The 18,620-nt window shown below is 41.7% G+C and overlaps 1 protein-coding gene across 5 annotated transcripts in view; it reads left to right on the top strand.

Moving 5' to 3' along the window:
• The window catches only part of Rprd2 (regulation of nuclear pre-mRNA domain containing 2), a 73,740-nt gene that overhangs the window by 49,081 nt on the left and 6,039 nt on the right, over nucleotides 1-18,620 (top strand). For all 5 annotated transcript variants that reach the window (XM_090341084.1, XM_090341083.1, XM_090341087.1 and 2 more), the window contains 3 exons: nucleotides 2,755-3,037; nucleotides 7,182-7,439; nucleotides 10,044-10,244. In XM_090341084.1, coding sequence (XP_090197210.1) covers nucleotides 2,755-3,037; nucleotides 7,182-7,439; nucleotides 10,044-10,244 — 742 coding nt within the window. The remainder of the gene's footprint in view (nucleotides 1-2,754; nucleotides 3,038-7,181; nucleotides 7,440-10,043; nucleotides 10,245-18,620) is intronic.

Raw genomic sequence — 18,620 nt, 5'->3', positions numbered from 1 at the left:
GTCCTTGTCCTTTCTCAAGGCTAGCGCTCTACCACTAGAATCACAGCACTTCTAGCCTTTTCTGTTTATGTGGTACTACTTTATGCATGCTAGGCAAGCACTCTGCCATTAAGCCACCTTCCCAGCCCATAGCCTATTTTTTTCTGTCAATTAATACCTCTCCCCCCTCCACCCCCCATGCCCGTCCTGAGGCTTGAACATAGGACCTACTGCTGCTCCTGAAGCTGTTCCTGAGCTAGTGCTCTACCATTTGAGTCACGGCTCCACTTCTTGCTTTTGGGTAGTTTATTGAGGATAAGAATCTCATGGGGCTGGGAGTTTGGCCTAGTGGTTAAAGTGCTTGCCTAGCATGCATGAAGACCCGGGTTCGATTCCTCGGTACCACATACATAGAAAAAAGCCAGAAGTGGTGCTGAGGCTCAAGTGGTAGAGCTCTAGCCTTGAGAAAGTCCAAGGACAGTGCTCAGGCCCTGAGCTCAAGCCCAGGACTGGCAAAAAAAAAAAAAAAAAAAGAATCTCATGTACTTTACAGCCTGGTTTGGCTTTGGTTTTGAACTTCGATCTTCAGATCTCAGCCTCCAAAGTAGCTAGAAGTGCGTGTGTGTTCAGTTTGGTGGTCTTTGGGCTTGAACTCAGGATCTGGGCACTGTCGCTGAGCATCTTTTGCTCAAGGCTAGTGCTTTACCTCTTGGAGCCACAGCTCCAGTTTCAGTTTTCTGGTGGTTTCTTTGGAGAGAAGTCTCATGGACTTTATGCTCCAGTGGGTTTCAAGTCATGATCCTGACTAGTTAGAATTATACGAGTAAGTAACCAATATCTACCTGATACTTGGCTTTTAAAGCTTGGTTTATCTCACTCAAGATTATGTCTTCCAGTTCCATTTTCCTGCAAATAACATGATTCATTTTTCTTACAACTAATATTCCATGTATATATATGTGTGTATGTGTACATACATAACATCTTTTGGGGGGGGCGGGGGTCATGGGCTTGAACTCGGCTTGGGCCCTGTCCCTGAGCTCTATTGCTCAAGGCTACTGACCTACCCTGGATCCAAGCCCCACTTCCCATTTTTCAGAGGTTAATTGTGCCCCTGGCTTGTTTTGAACCTTGATCCTCAAATCTCAGCCTCTTGAGTAGCTAGGATTACAGGTATGAGCCACTGTGCCCGGCTCATACATAACACATCTTCATTCATCTGTTGTTGGATACCTCAACTGATTTCCACCATTTAGCTTGAAGCAGTAAGTTTTTATTTTTAATTATCTTTAGGCAGTTGTACAAAGGAGTTGCCATTTAAGAAAATAGTTTAGGGCCAGGAGTTTGGCCTAGTGGTAGAGTGCCTAGCATGCACAAAGACCCGGGTTTGATTCCTTGGTACCACATACATACATACATACATACATAGAAAAGCTGGAAGTGGTGCTGTGGCTCAGGTGGTAGAGCTGTAGCCTTGAGAAAGCCCAATGACAGTACTCAAGCCCTGAGTTCAAGCCCCAGGAATGACAAACAAAAAAAAAAAAGAAAATAGTTTATGGATAATGGATAGACATGGATAATGGACAGACTATATCTTGATGTTATAGTACTTGTATGTTATAGCACTTTATTATCATGGTCTGAAGAAACAGTGAAGTAATTGATATGTTTTGGGGTTTTTTGTTTTTTTGTTTTTTTGTTTTGCCAATCCTGGGCTCGAGCTCAGGGTCTGAGCACTGTCCTTGGACTTTCTCAAGACTAGAGCTCTACCACTTGAGCCTCAGCACCACTTCTAGCTTTTTTCTATGTATGTAGTACCAAGGACTCGAACCTGGGCCTTTGTGCATGCTAGGCAAGCACTCTAGCACTAGGCCAAACTCCCAGCCCCTTGGAGTATATTTTTAAACTATGTAAATATTCTGTTCCTCATCAGAATTTGTTCATGCATTTATATCCATATAGATTCATGGTGTTTTTTGGTTGTTTGTGGTGCTAGGGATTGAACTCTGAATCTAGTTCATGCTAGACCATTTACTGTCTCTGAGCGATTCAGCTCAAGGCTACTGCCCTATCCCTGGGCCTGGGCATTGTCCCTGAGCTCTTCAGCTCAAGCTGCTGCCCTACCCATGGAGCCACAGCCCCACTTCCCATTTTCTAGTGATTCATTGGAGGTAAGAGTCTCGTTTTCTCCAGTGCTGGGGCTGTCTTTACCTCGATCCTCAGGTCTCAGCCTCCTGTGTAGCTAGCATTACAGGCGTGAGCCACCACACCCGGAAACTTCTAGATTTCTAATTCAGACAACTGTGTACATGATAATATTCACCTAGGAGGTAAAATAACTACTCTGGGCTTGACAGGCTTATTGTATTTTCTTTTGTGCCAAAGATGTTAATAACTGGGACATATCTCTGTGAAAGTGCTTACCTACCAAGTACAATGTCCTGGATTTGATTCCCTACCAAAAATAGAAACCCAAACTAAAAAAAAGTACAGTATGGGGCCAAGAGTTTGGCCTAGTGGTAGAATGCTTGCTTGCCTGTCATGCACCAAGACTGGAGTTCCATTCTTGGGTACCATATGCATAGAAAAGCTGGAAATGGTGCTATGGCTTAAGTGGCCTTAAATGGCTTAAATGGCCTTGAGGAAAGCTCAAGGGCAGTGTTCATGCCCTGAGTTCAAGCTGCTGGACTGGCAAAACAAAACAAAAGTTATATTGCTTAAGATAACTTTCTTGACTCTTATGCGAGCGAAATAATATATTTTTTCCTCTTTTAGGCATATAAAACATTTGCTAACCGAGTAAACAATTTAAAGAAGAAGTTAGATCAATTGAAGTCAACTCTTCCTGATCCTGAAGAATCGCCAGTCCCCTCTCCAAGCATGGATGCTCCCTCCCCAACTGGCTCTGAGTCTCCATTTCAGGGAATGGGAGGTGAAGAATCACACTCACCAACCTTGGAGAGTGAGAAATCTGCCACACCTGAACCGGTGACCGATAATCGTGATGTAGAAGACATGGAGCTCTCAGATGTAGAAGATGATGGGTCAAAAATCATTGGTATGTCCTTATGTGCTTAATAGCTTATTTCTATATTAATGGCTTAGTTCTGTGTTAATTAGTCATTAATATTCTATATTTCTATTTTTCTAATTTCTATAAGTATTCTAAATATTTCTAATTAATTATATACCAATTTCTGTATTTCAATCATTAATCAACCTCAAGCACCTACATTAATCTACATAATTAGTATATCAGCTTAAAACTCACAAAAAGACCTTGTCACTGGTGGCTCATGCCTCTCATCCTAGCTGCTTATGGAAGGCTGAGATCTGAGGATTGTGGTTCAAAGCCAACTTTTGGAGAAAAGTCTGCAAAACTCAGAAAAAGCTGGAAGGGTGGCTGTACCTCAACTGGTAGAGCCTTGTATACAAAGAGGCTCAGAGAAAGTGTCTAAGCCCTGAGTTCAAGTACCAGGACTAGGCCCCCTCTAAAATCCAAACAAGGCCTGGGAGTTTGGTCTACTGGTAGAGTTCTTGCCTAGCATGCACGAAGGCCTAGATGCATAGAAAAAGCCGGAAGTGGTGCTGTGGCTCAAATGGTAGAGCTTTAGCCTTGAGAAAGCCCAAGGACAGTGCTCAGGCCTTGAATTCAAGCCCCAAGACTGGCAAAAAAAAAAAAAAATTAAACAGTTAAAATATAGTGCATTAATGATTTTTATTCTAAAAACTTATGAAATTAAAATATTTGAGAAAATTGGGATAAATATATTATTAATATTTATATTTTATTTTTTGTGACTGTGCTGAGGTTTGTGCTCAGGACCTCATACTTGCTCAGCTGACACTCTAGCACTTGAGCTCCAGCCTGGTTTCTTATTGGTTATTTTGGACATAGAATCTTGAGGACTCATGCCCAGGCTGACTCTGAACTTGGAGCTACCAGATCTCGGACTACTGGTGCCGGACTCTCCTTCCACCCCCCACATACATTTAATCCAACTAGAAAGTGTATTAGATAGTGAATATGTAGCCTGAATTGTATTTCTGTTTGGCTAACACTGCTGTAGAAAGTGAGAGGCACTTAATGTTGAAATTACTTGTCTCCCCCCCCTCTCTCCCCCTTCCTCTCCCCTCCCCTTCTCATTCCTTCTCTTTCCCTCTGTCTCCCTCCTCTCTCTTTCCCTCTTTCTCCCTCTCCTCTCTTCCCCTCCTCTCCCCCTCTTTTTTGGTACACTTTGAGGGTCTATCACTTGAGCCACACCTCCACTTTTGTCTTTTTTGTTGTTGTTGGTGGTGGTGGTGGTGGTGGCGGCGGCCATGGGGCTTGAACTCAGTCCTGGGTGCTGTCTCTGAGATCTTCAGCTCAAGGCTAGTGCTCTACCATTTGGAGCCATGATGCTACTTTCCCACTTTTGTCTTAATTGGAGAAAAAGAGTCTCAAGGATTTGGCTGCTCAGCCTAGATTTGATCCTCAGATTTCAGCCTCCAATTGCTACCTGACTACTGACCACATTGGTAGTAAATAAGGTCTTAAAGACTTTACCCAAGGCTGGGAATATTACTTAGTGGTAGAGTGCTTGCCTAGTGTGCATGAAGCCCTGGGTTCTATTCCTTAGTACCACATCAACAAAAAGCTAGAAGTGGTGCTGTGGCTCAAGTGGTAGAGGGCTAGTTTTAAGAACAGTGAGGTTGTCAGGCTCAGTGGCTTATGCCTGTAATCCTAGCTACTCAGGAGGCTGAGATCTGAGGATCATGGTTCAGAGCCAGCCTGGACACTAAAGTCCTTGAAATTCTCATCTGCCATTAACCATCAGAAAACCGGAAGTGGCATTGTGGCTCAAGGACTTGGGCAGTAGCCTTGAGTTGAAGAGTCCAGGGACACTTCCCAGGCCCCCAGTTCAAGTCCCATGACCAACCAAAAAAAAAGAACAGAGACTCAGGGACTGTGCTCAGGCCCTGAGTTGAAGCCCCAGGACGGGCAAAACAAGCAAACAACAACAAAAAAACTAACCCAAACTAGCCGGGATTTCCCCAGTCTCTGCCTCCCAAGTAGCTAGAATTACAGGCTTGAGCCACCAGTACAACTGCCTTTTTTTTTGGGGGGGGGGTATGGGGTAATTATTCTAGGGTATTTGTTGTTGTTTTCTTTGGGCAGTATTGAGGTTTAAACCCAGGGCCTTTTGCTTGCCAGGCAGGCATTCTGTCACTGAGCCATGCCTCTAGCCTCTGTTATTTTTTTCTTTTTTCTCTCTCCCTTCCTCTTCCCCTTCCCCTTTCCCTTCCCCTTCCCCCTTCCCCCTTCCCCCTTCCCCCCTTTCCTTTCCTTTTGTTTTTCTTCTTTTTGCCAGTCCTAGGACTTGAACTCACAGCCTGAGCAATGTCCCTGAGCTTCTTTTTACTTAAGGCTGGTCTCTACCACTTGAGCCACAGCAGCACTTATGGCTTTTTCTGTGTATGTACTACTGAGGAATCAAACCCAGGGCTTTGTTCATGCTAGGCAAGCACTCTACCACTGGGCCTTACTTTTGTTAAAGTTAGTGCCTTACTCATGGTTTTTAAAGCATTAAAGGAGCTATATTATTAGCTGTGTGCTGGTAGCTCATGGATATAATCAAGCAAAAGAGCTCAGGCCCTTTCAGTCCAATGACTGACAGACAAAAAAGAAAGAAAGAAAAAAAAAAGGAATATATTACAAAGTTATCAAGAGTTAAAACATGGCAGTTTTAGAGTACCTAATAATGACAGTTTTGGGAATCAAAAAATTATCAGTTTCTGTCACTAAGAAAAGTTCTCAAGTAAATGAAAAGAAAAGATGGGGCAATTTATAACAAATACCATTTTCAAGTATAAACCAAGTAATATGTTTCCAGAAATGTATATTTATTTTTATCTTACTTTTGGGGTATTGTTCTTAGCAACCTTTTCCTTTTCCCTTTCCTTTCCTTTCCCTTTCTTTCCCTTCCCTCCCTCCCTCCCTCCCTCCCTCCCTCCCTCCCTCCCTCCCTCCCTCCCTCCCACACTCCCTCCCTCCCTCTCTCTCTCTCTCTCTCTCTCTCTCTCTCTCTCTGTGTCTCTCTCTCTCTCTCTTTTCTCTTTCTCTCTCCTTTCTTTCTTTCTTTCTTTCTTTCTTTCTTTCTTTCTTTCTTTCTTTCTTTCTTTCTTTCTTTCTTTCTTTCTTTCTTTCTTTCTTTCTTTCTTTGCCAGTCCTAAGGCTTGAACTCAGTGCCTGGGCAATTTCTTTGAGCTTTCTCAAGGCTAATGCTCTACCACTTGAACCACACCACAACTTCTGGCTTTTTCTGTGTATGAACGCAGTGCTTTATGCATGCTAAGCATGCACTGTACTGCTAAGCCAAACTCCTGACTCAGTCCTTTCCTTTTCTTCCCTCTCAGCGTTTTCATTTCCCACTTCCTGGCCTCTCTCCTGTCCCCAAAATTAAAAAAACAATAATTTTTTAAAATTAAATACATTAGTACTGAAAGTATGTACAAGAAACATTAACAAACAGCTTGTGATTCATGCCTGTAATGCTTAAGTTACTCAGGAGGCGAAATCTGAGGATTGTGGTCCAAAGCCAACCCAGGCAAAAAAGACCCCATGAGACTCTTACCTCCAATTAACCACTCAAAAACTCAAAGTAGAACTGTGACTCAATGTGGTAGAATGATAGCCTTGATCAAAAAGAGCTCAGGCATAGCACCTAGGCCCTGTCTGAGTTCAAGCTTCACAACTATATGGGGGGGGGGGATCATTAACCAGATGATTGAGAAATATTTTTAGGCACATGTTGGTAGTATAAAGGATCGTAAATTGTAAAGAATGTGACTTTAAAAAGTATAAAGATCTGAGAACCAGTGGCTCAAGCTACTCAGGAGACTAAGGTCTGAGGATCATGGTTCAAACAGAGCCAAGACAGGAATGTCCATGAGACTCTTTTCTGTAATCACCAAAAACAGAAAAAAAAAAGCCAAAAGTGGAGATGTGGCTCCAGTGGTAGAGCACTATCCTTGAGCAGAAAAAGCTCAGGTACAGTGCCCAGGTCCTGAGATTAAGCCCTAGGACCAGCACCAAAACAAACAGAGAGGCTTTTACTTTTCTATGGTCAGAAAATTATTTAATTATTAATTATTATTTAATGTTGGAAGCAAAATCAAGAAATAACAGTGAATATAACATTGTCTCTTGTTCATTGAAACAGTGGAGGACAGGAAGGAAAAACCTGTGGAGAAGTCAGTCTCTACTTCAGTACCTACAAAGCCAACAGAAAGTATCTCGAAGGCCTCTTCGTGTGCCCCTGTTCCTGTGACCATAACAGCAACTCCACCTCTTGCAAAGCCTGTGACTACTTCTCTTCTACCCCCTTCCCCAGCTTTGGCTTTGCCAAACCTGGCTAATGTGGATCTGGCAAAGATCAGTTCTATCCTTAGCAGTCTGACGTCAGTCATGAAAAATACTGGTAAGTAACCCAGTGAAGAGGATACAGGAAGCCATCTTTTTTCGGCCATTATTCTTTTTTGTTGGTGGCAAATATTGTTGAAATTTTTGTTAAAAATACAATAAAACCAAATATTTTAGAAAATAAACAGATACCAACAATTCTTTGCTAAAGGAAGCCACTTACATTTACTTATAAAATTATATCTATGTGAATGTTTGGGGATTAAATCTTTGTAATGATTTTTCTTTAATAATTGAAACATTGTCTAAAATATAGCTACTTAAAAGTTAACTACATATGATATTTTTGTCATTAAATATTAAATACATTTTAATAGCTATATAGTGTTTGATAATTTATCTTTTATTATTAGACATTTGTGTTTTTATCTTTTCACTGTTAAAAAAAGGAATACTAAAATAAACAATCTGGATGATAAAATTTTATGAAGTCTTCCTAGGTGAGTTGATGAGTAGGGCCACATGTGGTGGTATGGGTCTGTAATCCCAGCACTCAGGGGACTGGGGTAAAAGGATTGAGTTCAGGGCCAGTCCGGACTACATAATGAGACCTTGCATCTAAAAGAAACTAAAGAATTAATAAGAATAGACATATTTTGGGAAATTTTTTGTTTGGTTTTATTAGTGGATGCTTTTAATTTCAAAAATTATAAATGAAAATACACAAGAGTAGCTGGGGATAAGTGGTTCATGACTGTAAGCCTACTCAGGAAGCCAAGATCTAAGGATTGTGGTTCAAAGCCAGCCCAGCCAGGAAAGTCCATGAGACTTATCTTTAATTATCACCAAAAAGCTGGAAGTGGAGTTGTTGCTCAAGTGGTAGGGTGCTAGCTTTGAGCACAAAAGCTCAAGGACAGTTTCCAGGCCACAAGATCAAACTCCAGTACCAACACACGTATACACACACATACACACACACACACACACACACACACGCGCGCGCGCGCGCGCACGCAAAATACACAAGATCATATTACTCTCATGTACTTACCACTTAGCTACAGTGTAATAACAGTTATGAATCTTACTTCATCTGTTCCCTACCCGGTCTGGATTATTTTGAAGGAAATCACAATCATTTTATTTCATCATAAATGCTCATAAATCCCTCCAAGATGGTCATGTAGTCCTGGTGCCAGTGGCATATAGCTGTAACCTACTCAGGAGGCTGAGATTTGAGAATTATGGTTTGAAGTCAGCCTGGGTGGGAACATCTTTGAATTTATGTCCAGTTTACTACCAAAAAGCCAGAAATAGAGCTGTGGCTCAAATGATAAAGAATTAACCTTGAGCACAAGAGCTCAAGGTCAGCACCTAGGTCAAGTTCAAACTCCCAGGAATGTTACCCAAAAAAGTGGTGGGGGAGGATGGTAGATTTTTAAAAATTGATTTTTTTTAAATGTTATAACTAAATTGCTGTCTAGTAGTGTATTTCTTTATGTACCTAATGTATGGATGTTTCCATTGTTCCTCATATTTTTAGTTATGTTTTGTTTCATTTATGTCTATTCAAACCTTTAAAAGTTGTCTGTATTCTTTTGATTAAAAATGATAATTTTTTTCATTTGGTTATTTCTTGTAAAATATTTGCTTGTAGTTTTATCATTTTAAACAAATCAAATGGTTATTTTTTTTGTTATGTCTTTTACTATGTTAAGAATCTATCCAGGTTTTAAACATGTAAACATATAAATAGAGGTTGCTTATATAAATCTTATTTTAAAGGCCATTTCAGATGCAAGTTACTAACCTAGCACATGGCAAAAGTTATGCATTTGGAGTGACTGATCATTCAGCCATCTGTCTTTACTGACCACGACAGGGCTCTGAGGTAGGGCTCTGAAATGTTGGTAGCATCTGATAGAGGAAAAAGACCCAACACTGATGGCTCATGCCTGTACTCAGGAGGTTGAGATCTGAGGATCAATGTTTGAAGCCAGCTCCTGTAGGAAGTCTGTGAGACACTTATCTCTAAATTGCCATCAAAACCAGAAGTGAAGCCATGGTTTAAGGGGTAGAGTGCCAGCCTTAAATGAAAAAGCAGAGGGACAGTGCCTAGGCCACCCTAAGTAAAAGCCTCAGTGCTGGAACATACACAAAAATATTAAGTAGATTTCCTTGGTCTCTTATTTAGGCTCTGAAAACTAGTGGATATTTATGAAAATAACTTAATACTTGTCTGTTTTAAGGATATTCCAAGTAAAAAGAGCAACTCTTAAGCCCCAGATCGATCTTTCTTTGTTTTTTTTGCCAGTCCTGGGCTTGAACTCAGGGCCTGAGCCCTACCCTTGGACTTTCTCAAGGCTAGAGCTCTACCACTTGAGCCACAGCACCACTTCCTGCTTTTTTTCTATGTATGTGGTACCAAGGAATTGAACCCGGGTCTTTGTGCATGCAAGGCAAGCACTCTACTACTAGGCCAAACTCCTGGCACCCCAGATCTTTCTTTGTATATGTCATAATAAGGAATCATCTTGTGGATCATTCACATTATCAGATGTATCATTATTAGGCATATTGAACTCATTGGAGTAAGTGCAGTGTCATGAATTAAAAGTGCAGTTTGAATTGCATTTTCTTGAGTTCATCTTTCTGCCACCAGGGGTCAGTCCTGCATCGAGACCTTCTCCAGGAACTCCTACCAGTCCCAGCAACATCAACAGTGGCCTGAAACCACCTGCACCTGCCACAACAACTTCTCACAACCCTCTGGCAAATATCCTCTCGAAGGTGGAGATTACCCCAGAGAGCATTCTGTCTGCTCTTTCCAAAACCCAGACTCAGTCAGCCCCTGCACTACAAGGTAAACTGACATGTGCCAGAGGGACTTGAATTATGAATGTTTGTCTCTGCATAGTATTGAATTCCAGTTCTAGGAATCTAAAGTCATGAAATGTACAATATCATTAGTCCATTGTCTTATATTTGTCATTTATAATACAGCATTTATAGAATATCAATTATGACATAAAATTTCAAAACTGAAAGAACTTTAGTCTCTAGTCTAATACACCCCTTTCATTTAAGGAAACTAAAGGTCAGTGAGGCAATATGACCTGATTAAAGTCACACATGTAGCTGTTCAATGATGATTTGATCCCAGTATTCTTTCATCTACTCCATGACATCCCTAGAGACTGCGTTAATTTCAGCTTTTAGTACAGGTTAATAAGTGCTGAGCTTCATATAGTTTAATGTTAAAACTACAGACAATCGTAATGGCTGTATAATGATTTTTCTAATAAGGGATAAATATCTCTTTTAAAGCTAACCTGATCAGTCTACTTTTAGCTTCCAGATACCAATAAATCCTTTCTAAGCTCTTCAGTATAATATGCAATGAATTACAAATATAAGAACAGCATCTTCATTGTAATGCTTTCCTCTGTATCAGTATTCTCATCCAGTGGCTTCTGGGGGGGACACTTGCAATGACTATAGACATTCTGGGTTCCCAACTAGTGTAAGGATATGACTACATCTAATAGTATGGGTTGAGGTAAGAATAATGTCGTTAAAAATAGGATAGCCTCAATTTTCTAGCCTAAAATGACTGTAGTGCTGAGGTTGAGAAACTGTTCTATGCAGGTAAAGCAGTATAGGCATCTGTCAGCTAGCTTGCTTGCTTGCTTGCTTGCTTCCTTCCTTCCTTCCTTCCTTCCTTCCCTCCCTCCTTCCATCCTTCCCTCCTTCCCTCCTTCTTTCCTTCCTCTGAACTCTGGGCCCAAGTGCTGTCTCTGAGCTATTCACCTCAAGGCTACCGCCCTACCCCTGGAGCTACAGTCCACTGCCAGTTTTCTAGGTTAATTGAAGATAAGAGTCTCAAGTTCTTTAGTGCTTGGTCTGGCTTTGAACGCTGGTCCTCAGATCTCAGCTTGCTGAGTAGGTAAGATTACAAACATGAGCCACTGAACCCGGTGGCTTCTATCGGTTCTTTATTGAATTATTCTATAAATACTAGATCAGCCAAGTACTGTTTACTTTATCTTAAAATATATAGACGAACTTTATTAATAGAACTAAACATTAAGTGATAATCCAGTTTCTATTTTGGGGTACCAGCAATAAATAGTTGATGATGCCAAGTAACTCCAGTACTTAGAGGCTGAGGTAAGAGAATCTTGAGCTTTGAAATAAGCTACATAGCAAGACCCTGTCTAGAAAAAAAAAGAAAAGAAAAAGGATATAACACAGTACATCTTGTACTACTAGTTCTAGGCCAATTCATTTAAGAGATTACCATCAGGGCCAGGAGTTTTGCTTGGTAGAGTGCTTGCCTAGCATGCATGAAGACCCGGCTTCAATTCCTTGGTACCACATACATAGAAAAAGCCAGAAGTGGTGCTGAGGCTCAAGTGGTAGAGCTCTAGCCTTGAGGAAAGCCCAAGGACAGTGCTCAGGCCCTGAGCTCAAGCCCCAGGACTGACAAAAAAAAAAAAACACAGAGAGAGAGAGAGAGAGAGAGATTACCATCCTCTTCACTCTGGGGTTTGAACTTCCTTAGCAAGTACTCTACCACTTGAGCCACACAGTTCTGATTTTTCCCTTTAGGTTCTTTTTAATTTTTTTTTATATTACTTACGTAGTTGTACAAAGGATTTCAATGCAACAAATTAGTTTTTCTTTTGGCCAGTACGGGGGCTTGAACTCAGGACCTGGGCACTGTCCATGGGCACTTGTTTTTTTGTTGTTGTTGTTTTTTTTTGCAGTCCTGGGCTTGAGCTCAGGGCCTGAGCACTGTCCTTGGACTTTCTCAAGGCTGAGAGCTCTACCACTTGAGCCTCAGCACCACTTCCGGCTTTTTTTTCTATGTGTGGTACCAAGGAATCGAACCTGGGTCTTCATACATGCTAGGCAAGCACTCTATCACTAGGTCAAAACTTCTGACCCCAAGAATACTTTTTGCACAAGGCTAGTGCTCTAGCACTTACGCCACAGCACTACCATTTCTTACCTTTTCTGTGTAAGTGGTACCGAGTAATTGAACCCAGGCCTTCGTGCATGCTAGGCGACAAGCACTGTACCACTAGGCTACACTACCAGCCCCCAACAAGTCATATCAGGTTCTAAGAACAGTGCATTTTTATCAATGCAGTTCCTCTTTTACCATCATCTCATAGTTACAAACTCTTCTTGTGCTTTAGCTTTTCTTTTCTTTTCTTTTTTTTTGCCAGTCCTGGGCTTGAGCTCAGGGCCTGAGCTGTCCTTGGACTTTCTCAAGGCTAGCACTGTACCACTTGAGTCTCAGCACCACTTCCAGCTTTTTTTCTAAGTATGTGGTACCGAGGAATTGAACCGGGGTCTTCGTGCATGCTAGGCAAGCATTCTACCACTAGGCCAAACTCTCAGCTCCGCTTTAGCTTTTCTTATAGATTCTACGCACCCCCTCCCCCTTTTTAACCAGTCCTGGCTTGAACTCAGGTCCTGGGTACTGTCCCTGAGCTTCTTTTGCTCAGGGGTAGAACTCTACCACTTGAGTCACAGCACCCCTTCTGACTTTTTCTGTTTATGTGGTACTGAGGAATGGAACCCAGGACTTCATGCAAGCACTCTACCATTAAGCCACATTCTCAGCCCAAATTCAATTCTTTTTTTTTTTTTTTTTTTCTTTTTGTCGGTTGTGGGGTTGAACTCTGGGCCTGGGCGCTGTCCCTGAGCTCTTCAGCTCAAGGCTACCACCCTACCCCTTGAGCCACAGCACCACTTCCAGCTTTCTGTTGGTTCATTGGAGATAAAGAGTCTCCAATTAACAGACTTTAGTGCTTGGGCTGGCTTTGAACCACTATCCTCAGATCTCAGCCTCCTGTGTAACTAGGATTAAGGCATGAGCCACTGTGTCCGGTTCAGATTCAATTCTTTTTTGTTGTTGTTGTTAAAGAAATTATTAACATTGATTTTTACATCATACTTCAAATGACGTGTTTAACAAACAAGTATTCAAGACGGAAATTTCTATATACAATCACTGGCACTTAGATTTTAGAACATAATTAAAATTAGGCTGAGTTTGTATGTCATAAATACATATTAATCTATGTAATAAAACATATTCTTTTTTTTTTTTTTTTTTTGGCCAGTCCTGGGCTTGAGCTCAGGGCCTGAGCACTGTCCTTGGACTTTCTCAAGGCTAGAACTCTATCACTTGAGCCTCAGCACCACTTCCAGCTTTTTTCTATGTATGTGGTACCGAGGAATCGAACCCGGGTCTTCATGCATGCTAGGCAAGCACTTTAACCACTAGGCCAAACTCCCGGCCCATAAAACATATTCTTAAAGAGAAGTCAGCCCAGGAAGACAAATCTGTGAGACTCAATTAATTAATAGAATTAGAGGTATTCGGCTGGGGCCTGTGGCTCACGCTTATAATCCTATTTACTCTGGCGGCTGAGTGGTTTGAATCCCAGCATGGATAGCAAAGTCCATGAGACTCTTATTGCTAATAAACTACTCAGAAAAAGCCAGAAGTGGTGGTGTAGCTGAAGTGGTAGAACACTAGCCTTGAACACAGAGAGGCTCAGGAACTGCACCCAGGCCCTGAGTTCCAAGTCCCAAGACTGACAAAAAAAAAGAGAAGTAGAGGTGTGGTTCAAGTAGTAAATCACCAGGCTTGAGCAAAGAAGCTAAGTATAAGTGAGAGGCTTCTGTACCAGCAGTAAAAGGAGGGCAGAGGGAGAGGGAAGTAGGAGAATCCAGTAGCCAAAGCCTATCATCCTAGATATTCAGGAAGCTGAGCTGAGAAGCAAAGGCAGCTGGGGCAGGCAAATCTAAGAGAATGTTATCTTCCATTAGCCAGCAAAAAGCCCGAAATGAAAGTATAGCTCAAGTGATAGAGTGTGAGAGAAAGTCTTGTAGAATACATGGCCCTAGAGTTTAAGCCTTAGTATATCTACTCCTCCATGCACAAAGCAACAACAAAAATAAAACCCTTCTCCTTCAGATTCCTTCAACAGTATCATATCATGATAGGAACTTTCTCATTAGGCAAATTTGAATAGAACTGAATGTATTCTAATGAAATGAGAACTCCAGAACATAATCTTTGTGGAATAGTAATGTGGCTCTTTACTAACAGGAAGTACATCTCTTCTTCATTTTTCAAAGAATTATATCTAGCAATATAACTAAATATATATGTATATTTTTCCAAAATCTAGAAACGAAATCTCTTAGAATTATGTTCTGATCATGTCATCCACAGCTCTATTGATAGATTTTTCTACAGCTTATTAGGGGTAAAAGGTAGTTTTAACTATTATCAAAAATCTGAATCTGGTGGCTGATGCCATTATCATAGCTACCCATGAGCTGACATCTGAAAGTCACAGTTCAAAGCCAGCCTGAAAAATCCATAAGGCTCTTATCTCCAATGAACCAGCAGAAAGCTGGAAGTGGCACTGTAGCTCAAAGTGGTAGCTAGCCTTGAGCAGAAGAGCTCAGGGACAGTTCCCAGGCCCAGAGTTCAAGCTCAATGACTGACATCCCCCTCCCTAAAAACAAATAAACCTGAGTGGGATCCAGTTACCAGGGACTGGCTCATGCCTGTAGGCCTAGCTGTTCAGAATCAAGTCTTGGTGTTTCAATGCCTACTGCTTAAAACACACACACTCATGACCTTCTCTCTACATTTTTTTTTTTTTTTTTTTTTTGGCTAGTTGTGGGGCTTGGGCTCAGGGCCTGAGCACTGTCCTTGGACTTTTCTCAAGGCTAGAGCTCTACCACTTGAGCCACAGCACCACTTCCAGCTTTTTTCTTTATATGTGGTGTGGAGGAATCAAACCTGGGTCTTCATGCATGCTAAGCAAGCACTCTACCACTAGGCCAAACTCCTGGCCCCTTCTCTCTAAATTTTTTTTTTAATATATTTTTTATTGTAATTAATAGAAGGGTTATATGGTATTTGCCATATAACTGGTGCCTTATTTCCCACACATTGATACCCTTTCACATGTCGTGGTCCCCATTTCCCTTCCTCCCTCCCCCTCTCTCTAAATTTTTAAAAGAGTAGCAGGGTGTGGTGATTCACGCCTATAATCCTAACTACTCTGGATGCTGAGATCTGAGGATCAAGGTTCAAAGCCAGCCAGGGCACAAAAGGACCAGAAACTCTTATCTCCAGTTAACATCTAGAAAATGGGAAGTGGGGCTTGGCTTTAAGGTAGGGCAGTAGCCTTCAGCTAAAAAGCTCAGGGACAGTGGCCAGGCCAAGTTCAAGCTTCATGACATTCCCCCCCCCCAAAAAAAAAAAATTGTGAAAGAAATTTGAAAATGGGGATAGAGGGCTTACCTTACATGTACAAGGCCCCTCAGTTTAATCACTAGTAAAATGTCATGGTATCATATTCACATTCTAATGCTTGTGTGTTTCTGAGTTTAGTGAGAACAGTGACTTAAACAGGAATTAAACTATTGAGGCTTGAGAACCTTTTTCTTTTTATGTTATGGACCTTGAACTCAGGGCCTGGGTGCTGTCCCTGAGCCTTTTTATTCTCAAAGCTAATGCTCTACCACTTTCAGCCACAGTGCCAATGGTCTATTGGAGATGAGTCTTAGTGGTGATTTTTCTGCCTGGCGTGGCTTTAAATGCAATCCTCAGATCTCAGCCTCCTGGAGTAGCTAGAATTACAAGCATGAGCCACCAGTGCCTGGCTAGTCAACTTATTTTTTCAGTGAAACATGCTTTATATTTTCAGGAGGATGAATGAAGTTGATGGTATTTCAATTGTTTGGTTATAAATATTGGAGTTCAGATTATTAGATAACAGTAAATCTAAGTAATAGAAGGATGGGATGCACTTAAAATTCTTCAAATTTGGTCAAGTGTGATGTCCTTTAATCTCATGACTAGAAAGGCTGAGGTAAGTGGATCACAAGTTATGCAGGGCCAACCTATGCCAAATAGTGATAACTGTGAAGATCCTGTCTGAAATCTCCTAGCAAATGGGCATCAAATGTATTTGGTGAATAAAAGCTGTAAATTTGAGCTGGGCATGGTGGCTCACACCTATAATCCTAGCTACTTTGGAGGCTGAGATCTGAGGATCAAGGTTTCAAAGCCAGCCAAGGGCACAAAAGGACCTGAGACTCTTCTGTCCAATTAACCTCTAGAAAATGGGAAGTGGGGCTTGGCTCAAGGGTAGGATGATAGCCTTGAGCTGAAGAGCTCAGGGACAATGCCCAGGTCCAGGGGTAGGGCAATAGCCTTGAGCTGAAAAGCTCAGAGACAGTCCCCAGGCTAAGTTCAAGCCCCATGACCCACAAAAACAAAGAGACAAAACTGTAAATTTGGATGAAATTTTTTAATGTATTCCCAGAAATTGGGTAATGTTTAATAAGCTACTGAATTAGTAGTCTTGTGTTACTTCTTTGTATGAATGATTGTATGCTAATACTGGGGCTTGAACTCAGGGCATGGGCACTGTCCCTTAGCTTTTTTTTTTTTTTTTTTTTTGCCAGTCCTGGGCTTGAGCTCAGGGCCTGAGCACTGTCCTTGGACTTTCTCAAGGCTAGAGCTCTACCACTTGAGCCCCAGCACCACTTCTGGCTTTTTTCTATGTATGTGGTACCGAGGAATCGAACCCGGGTCTTCATGCATGCTAGGCAAGCACTTTAACCACTAGGCCAAACTCCCGGCCCCTGTCCCTTAGCTTTTTTTTGGTCAGGATAATGTATACAAGGGTTATGGTTACATTCGTCAGGTAGTTAGCTTTTTTAATCAAAGCTCTACTTCCAGCTTTTTGGTGGTTAATTGGAGAGACATAAGAGTCTGTAGGCACTAGTGGCTCTTATTTACCAATTAACTACCAGAGAATTGGAAGTTACACTGTGGCTTAGAGTGGTAGAGTGCTAGCCTTGAGCAAAAGAGCTCAGGGACGGCACCTGGGGCCCTGAGTGTCAGCCTCATGAACAAAAAGAAAGCGATCTCATAGACTTACTGCCCAGGCTGGTGAACAGTGATCTTCAGATCTCAGCCTCCTGTGTAGCTAGGATTATATGTGTGCCTCACTGGTTATTGATTGATGATTGAGCAGTTCTGGAGTGTTGAACTCAGTGCTTCATCCTTGCTAAGCAAATGCTTTAGCAGCTGAGCCATACTTCCAACTCTTATTTTTTTTTTTTTTTTGCCAGTCCTGGTCTTGGGCTCAGGACCTGAGCACTGTCCTTGGACTTTCTCAAGGCTAGCACTCTACCACTTCAGCCTCAGCACCACTTCCGGCTTTTTGATATGTATGTGGTACCGAGGACTTTTGAACCCTGGTCTTCATGCATGCTAGGCAAGCACTCTACCACTAGGCCAAACTCCGGGCCGCCAACTCTATTTTTATGTGTATGTGCCTGCCCATCATGGGGCTTTGAACTCATGGTTTGGGCACTGTCCCTGAAGTTTTTGTTCATGGTTAACAAGCACTCTACTCCAGCCATTTTTGGTAGTTATTTGAAGATGAATCTCACAGATTTTTCTGCTTTGTCTAGCTTAGAACTTTAATCCTTATATCTTAGCCTGCTGAGTAGCTAGCTAATATGGTAGCTGTGAGCCACCAGTTTTCAACCCTTTTTGCTTGTGGCTAGTTTTGAAATAGGGTCTTTCTTGTCCTTTGCCAATGATGACTGCAACCTTCCTATTTATGCTTCCTGCTATAAGCAGCATGCCACTATGTTTAGCCTTTTCTGTTGTGATATGGTCTGACCTGAGCTAACTTGGAACCCTCATCCCCTGGATCTCAACCTCCCACTAAAAATGACGGACACTTCCACCATGCCCAGGTACTGGTTGAGAAGGATCACACAAACTTTTTGCCTGGGCTTGAATTAAAGTCTTCTCATACTCAGCATTCTAAGAAGCTAGAATTATACATGTGTGCAGCTGGCGCTCGGCTCCTTGTCAGATTTTTTTTGAAAATATTTTGTATAGCTGAGTGTAGTGATACTACTCACCTGTACTACTGTTGCTTAAGAAGCTGTGGTAGGAGAATGTCAATTTTAAGAGTAGCCTAAGCTATATAGGAGGTTCCAGAAGAGTCTGGGCGAGACCCTGTTCACCCCAACCATAAAAAAAAAATAATAATAATAATCCTAACCTGACATGGTCGCACACATATGTAATCCCAGCACTTGGGAGACTGGAAACAGAATCACCAGTTGAAGGTCATCTTAGACTCCAATAACGAAACATTCTCAATAT

Source organism: Megascapheus bottae, chromosome 10 (assembly GCF_031878675.1).
Source record: "Megascapheus bottae isolate mThoBot1 chromosome 10, mThoBot2.hap1, whole genome shotgun sequence".
Taxonomy (NCBI): domain Eukaryota; kingdom Metazoa; phylum Chordata; class Mammalia; order Rodentia; family Geomyidae; genus Megascapheus; species Megascapheus bottae.
This window is presented reverse-complemented; position numbering and strand designations above follow the sequence as displayed.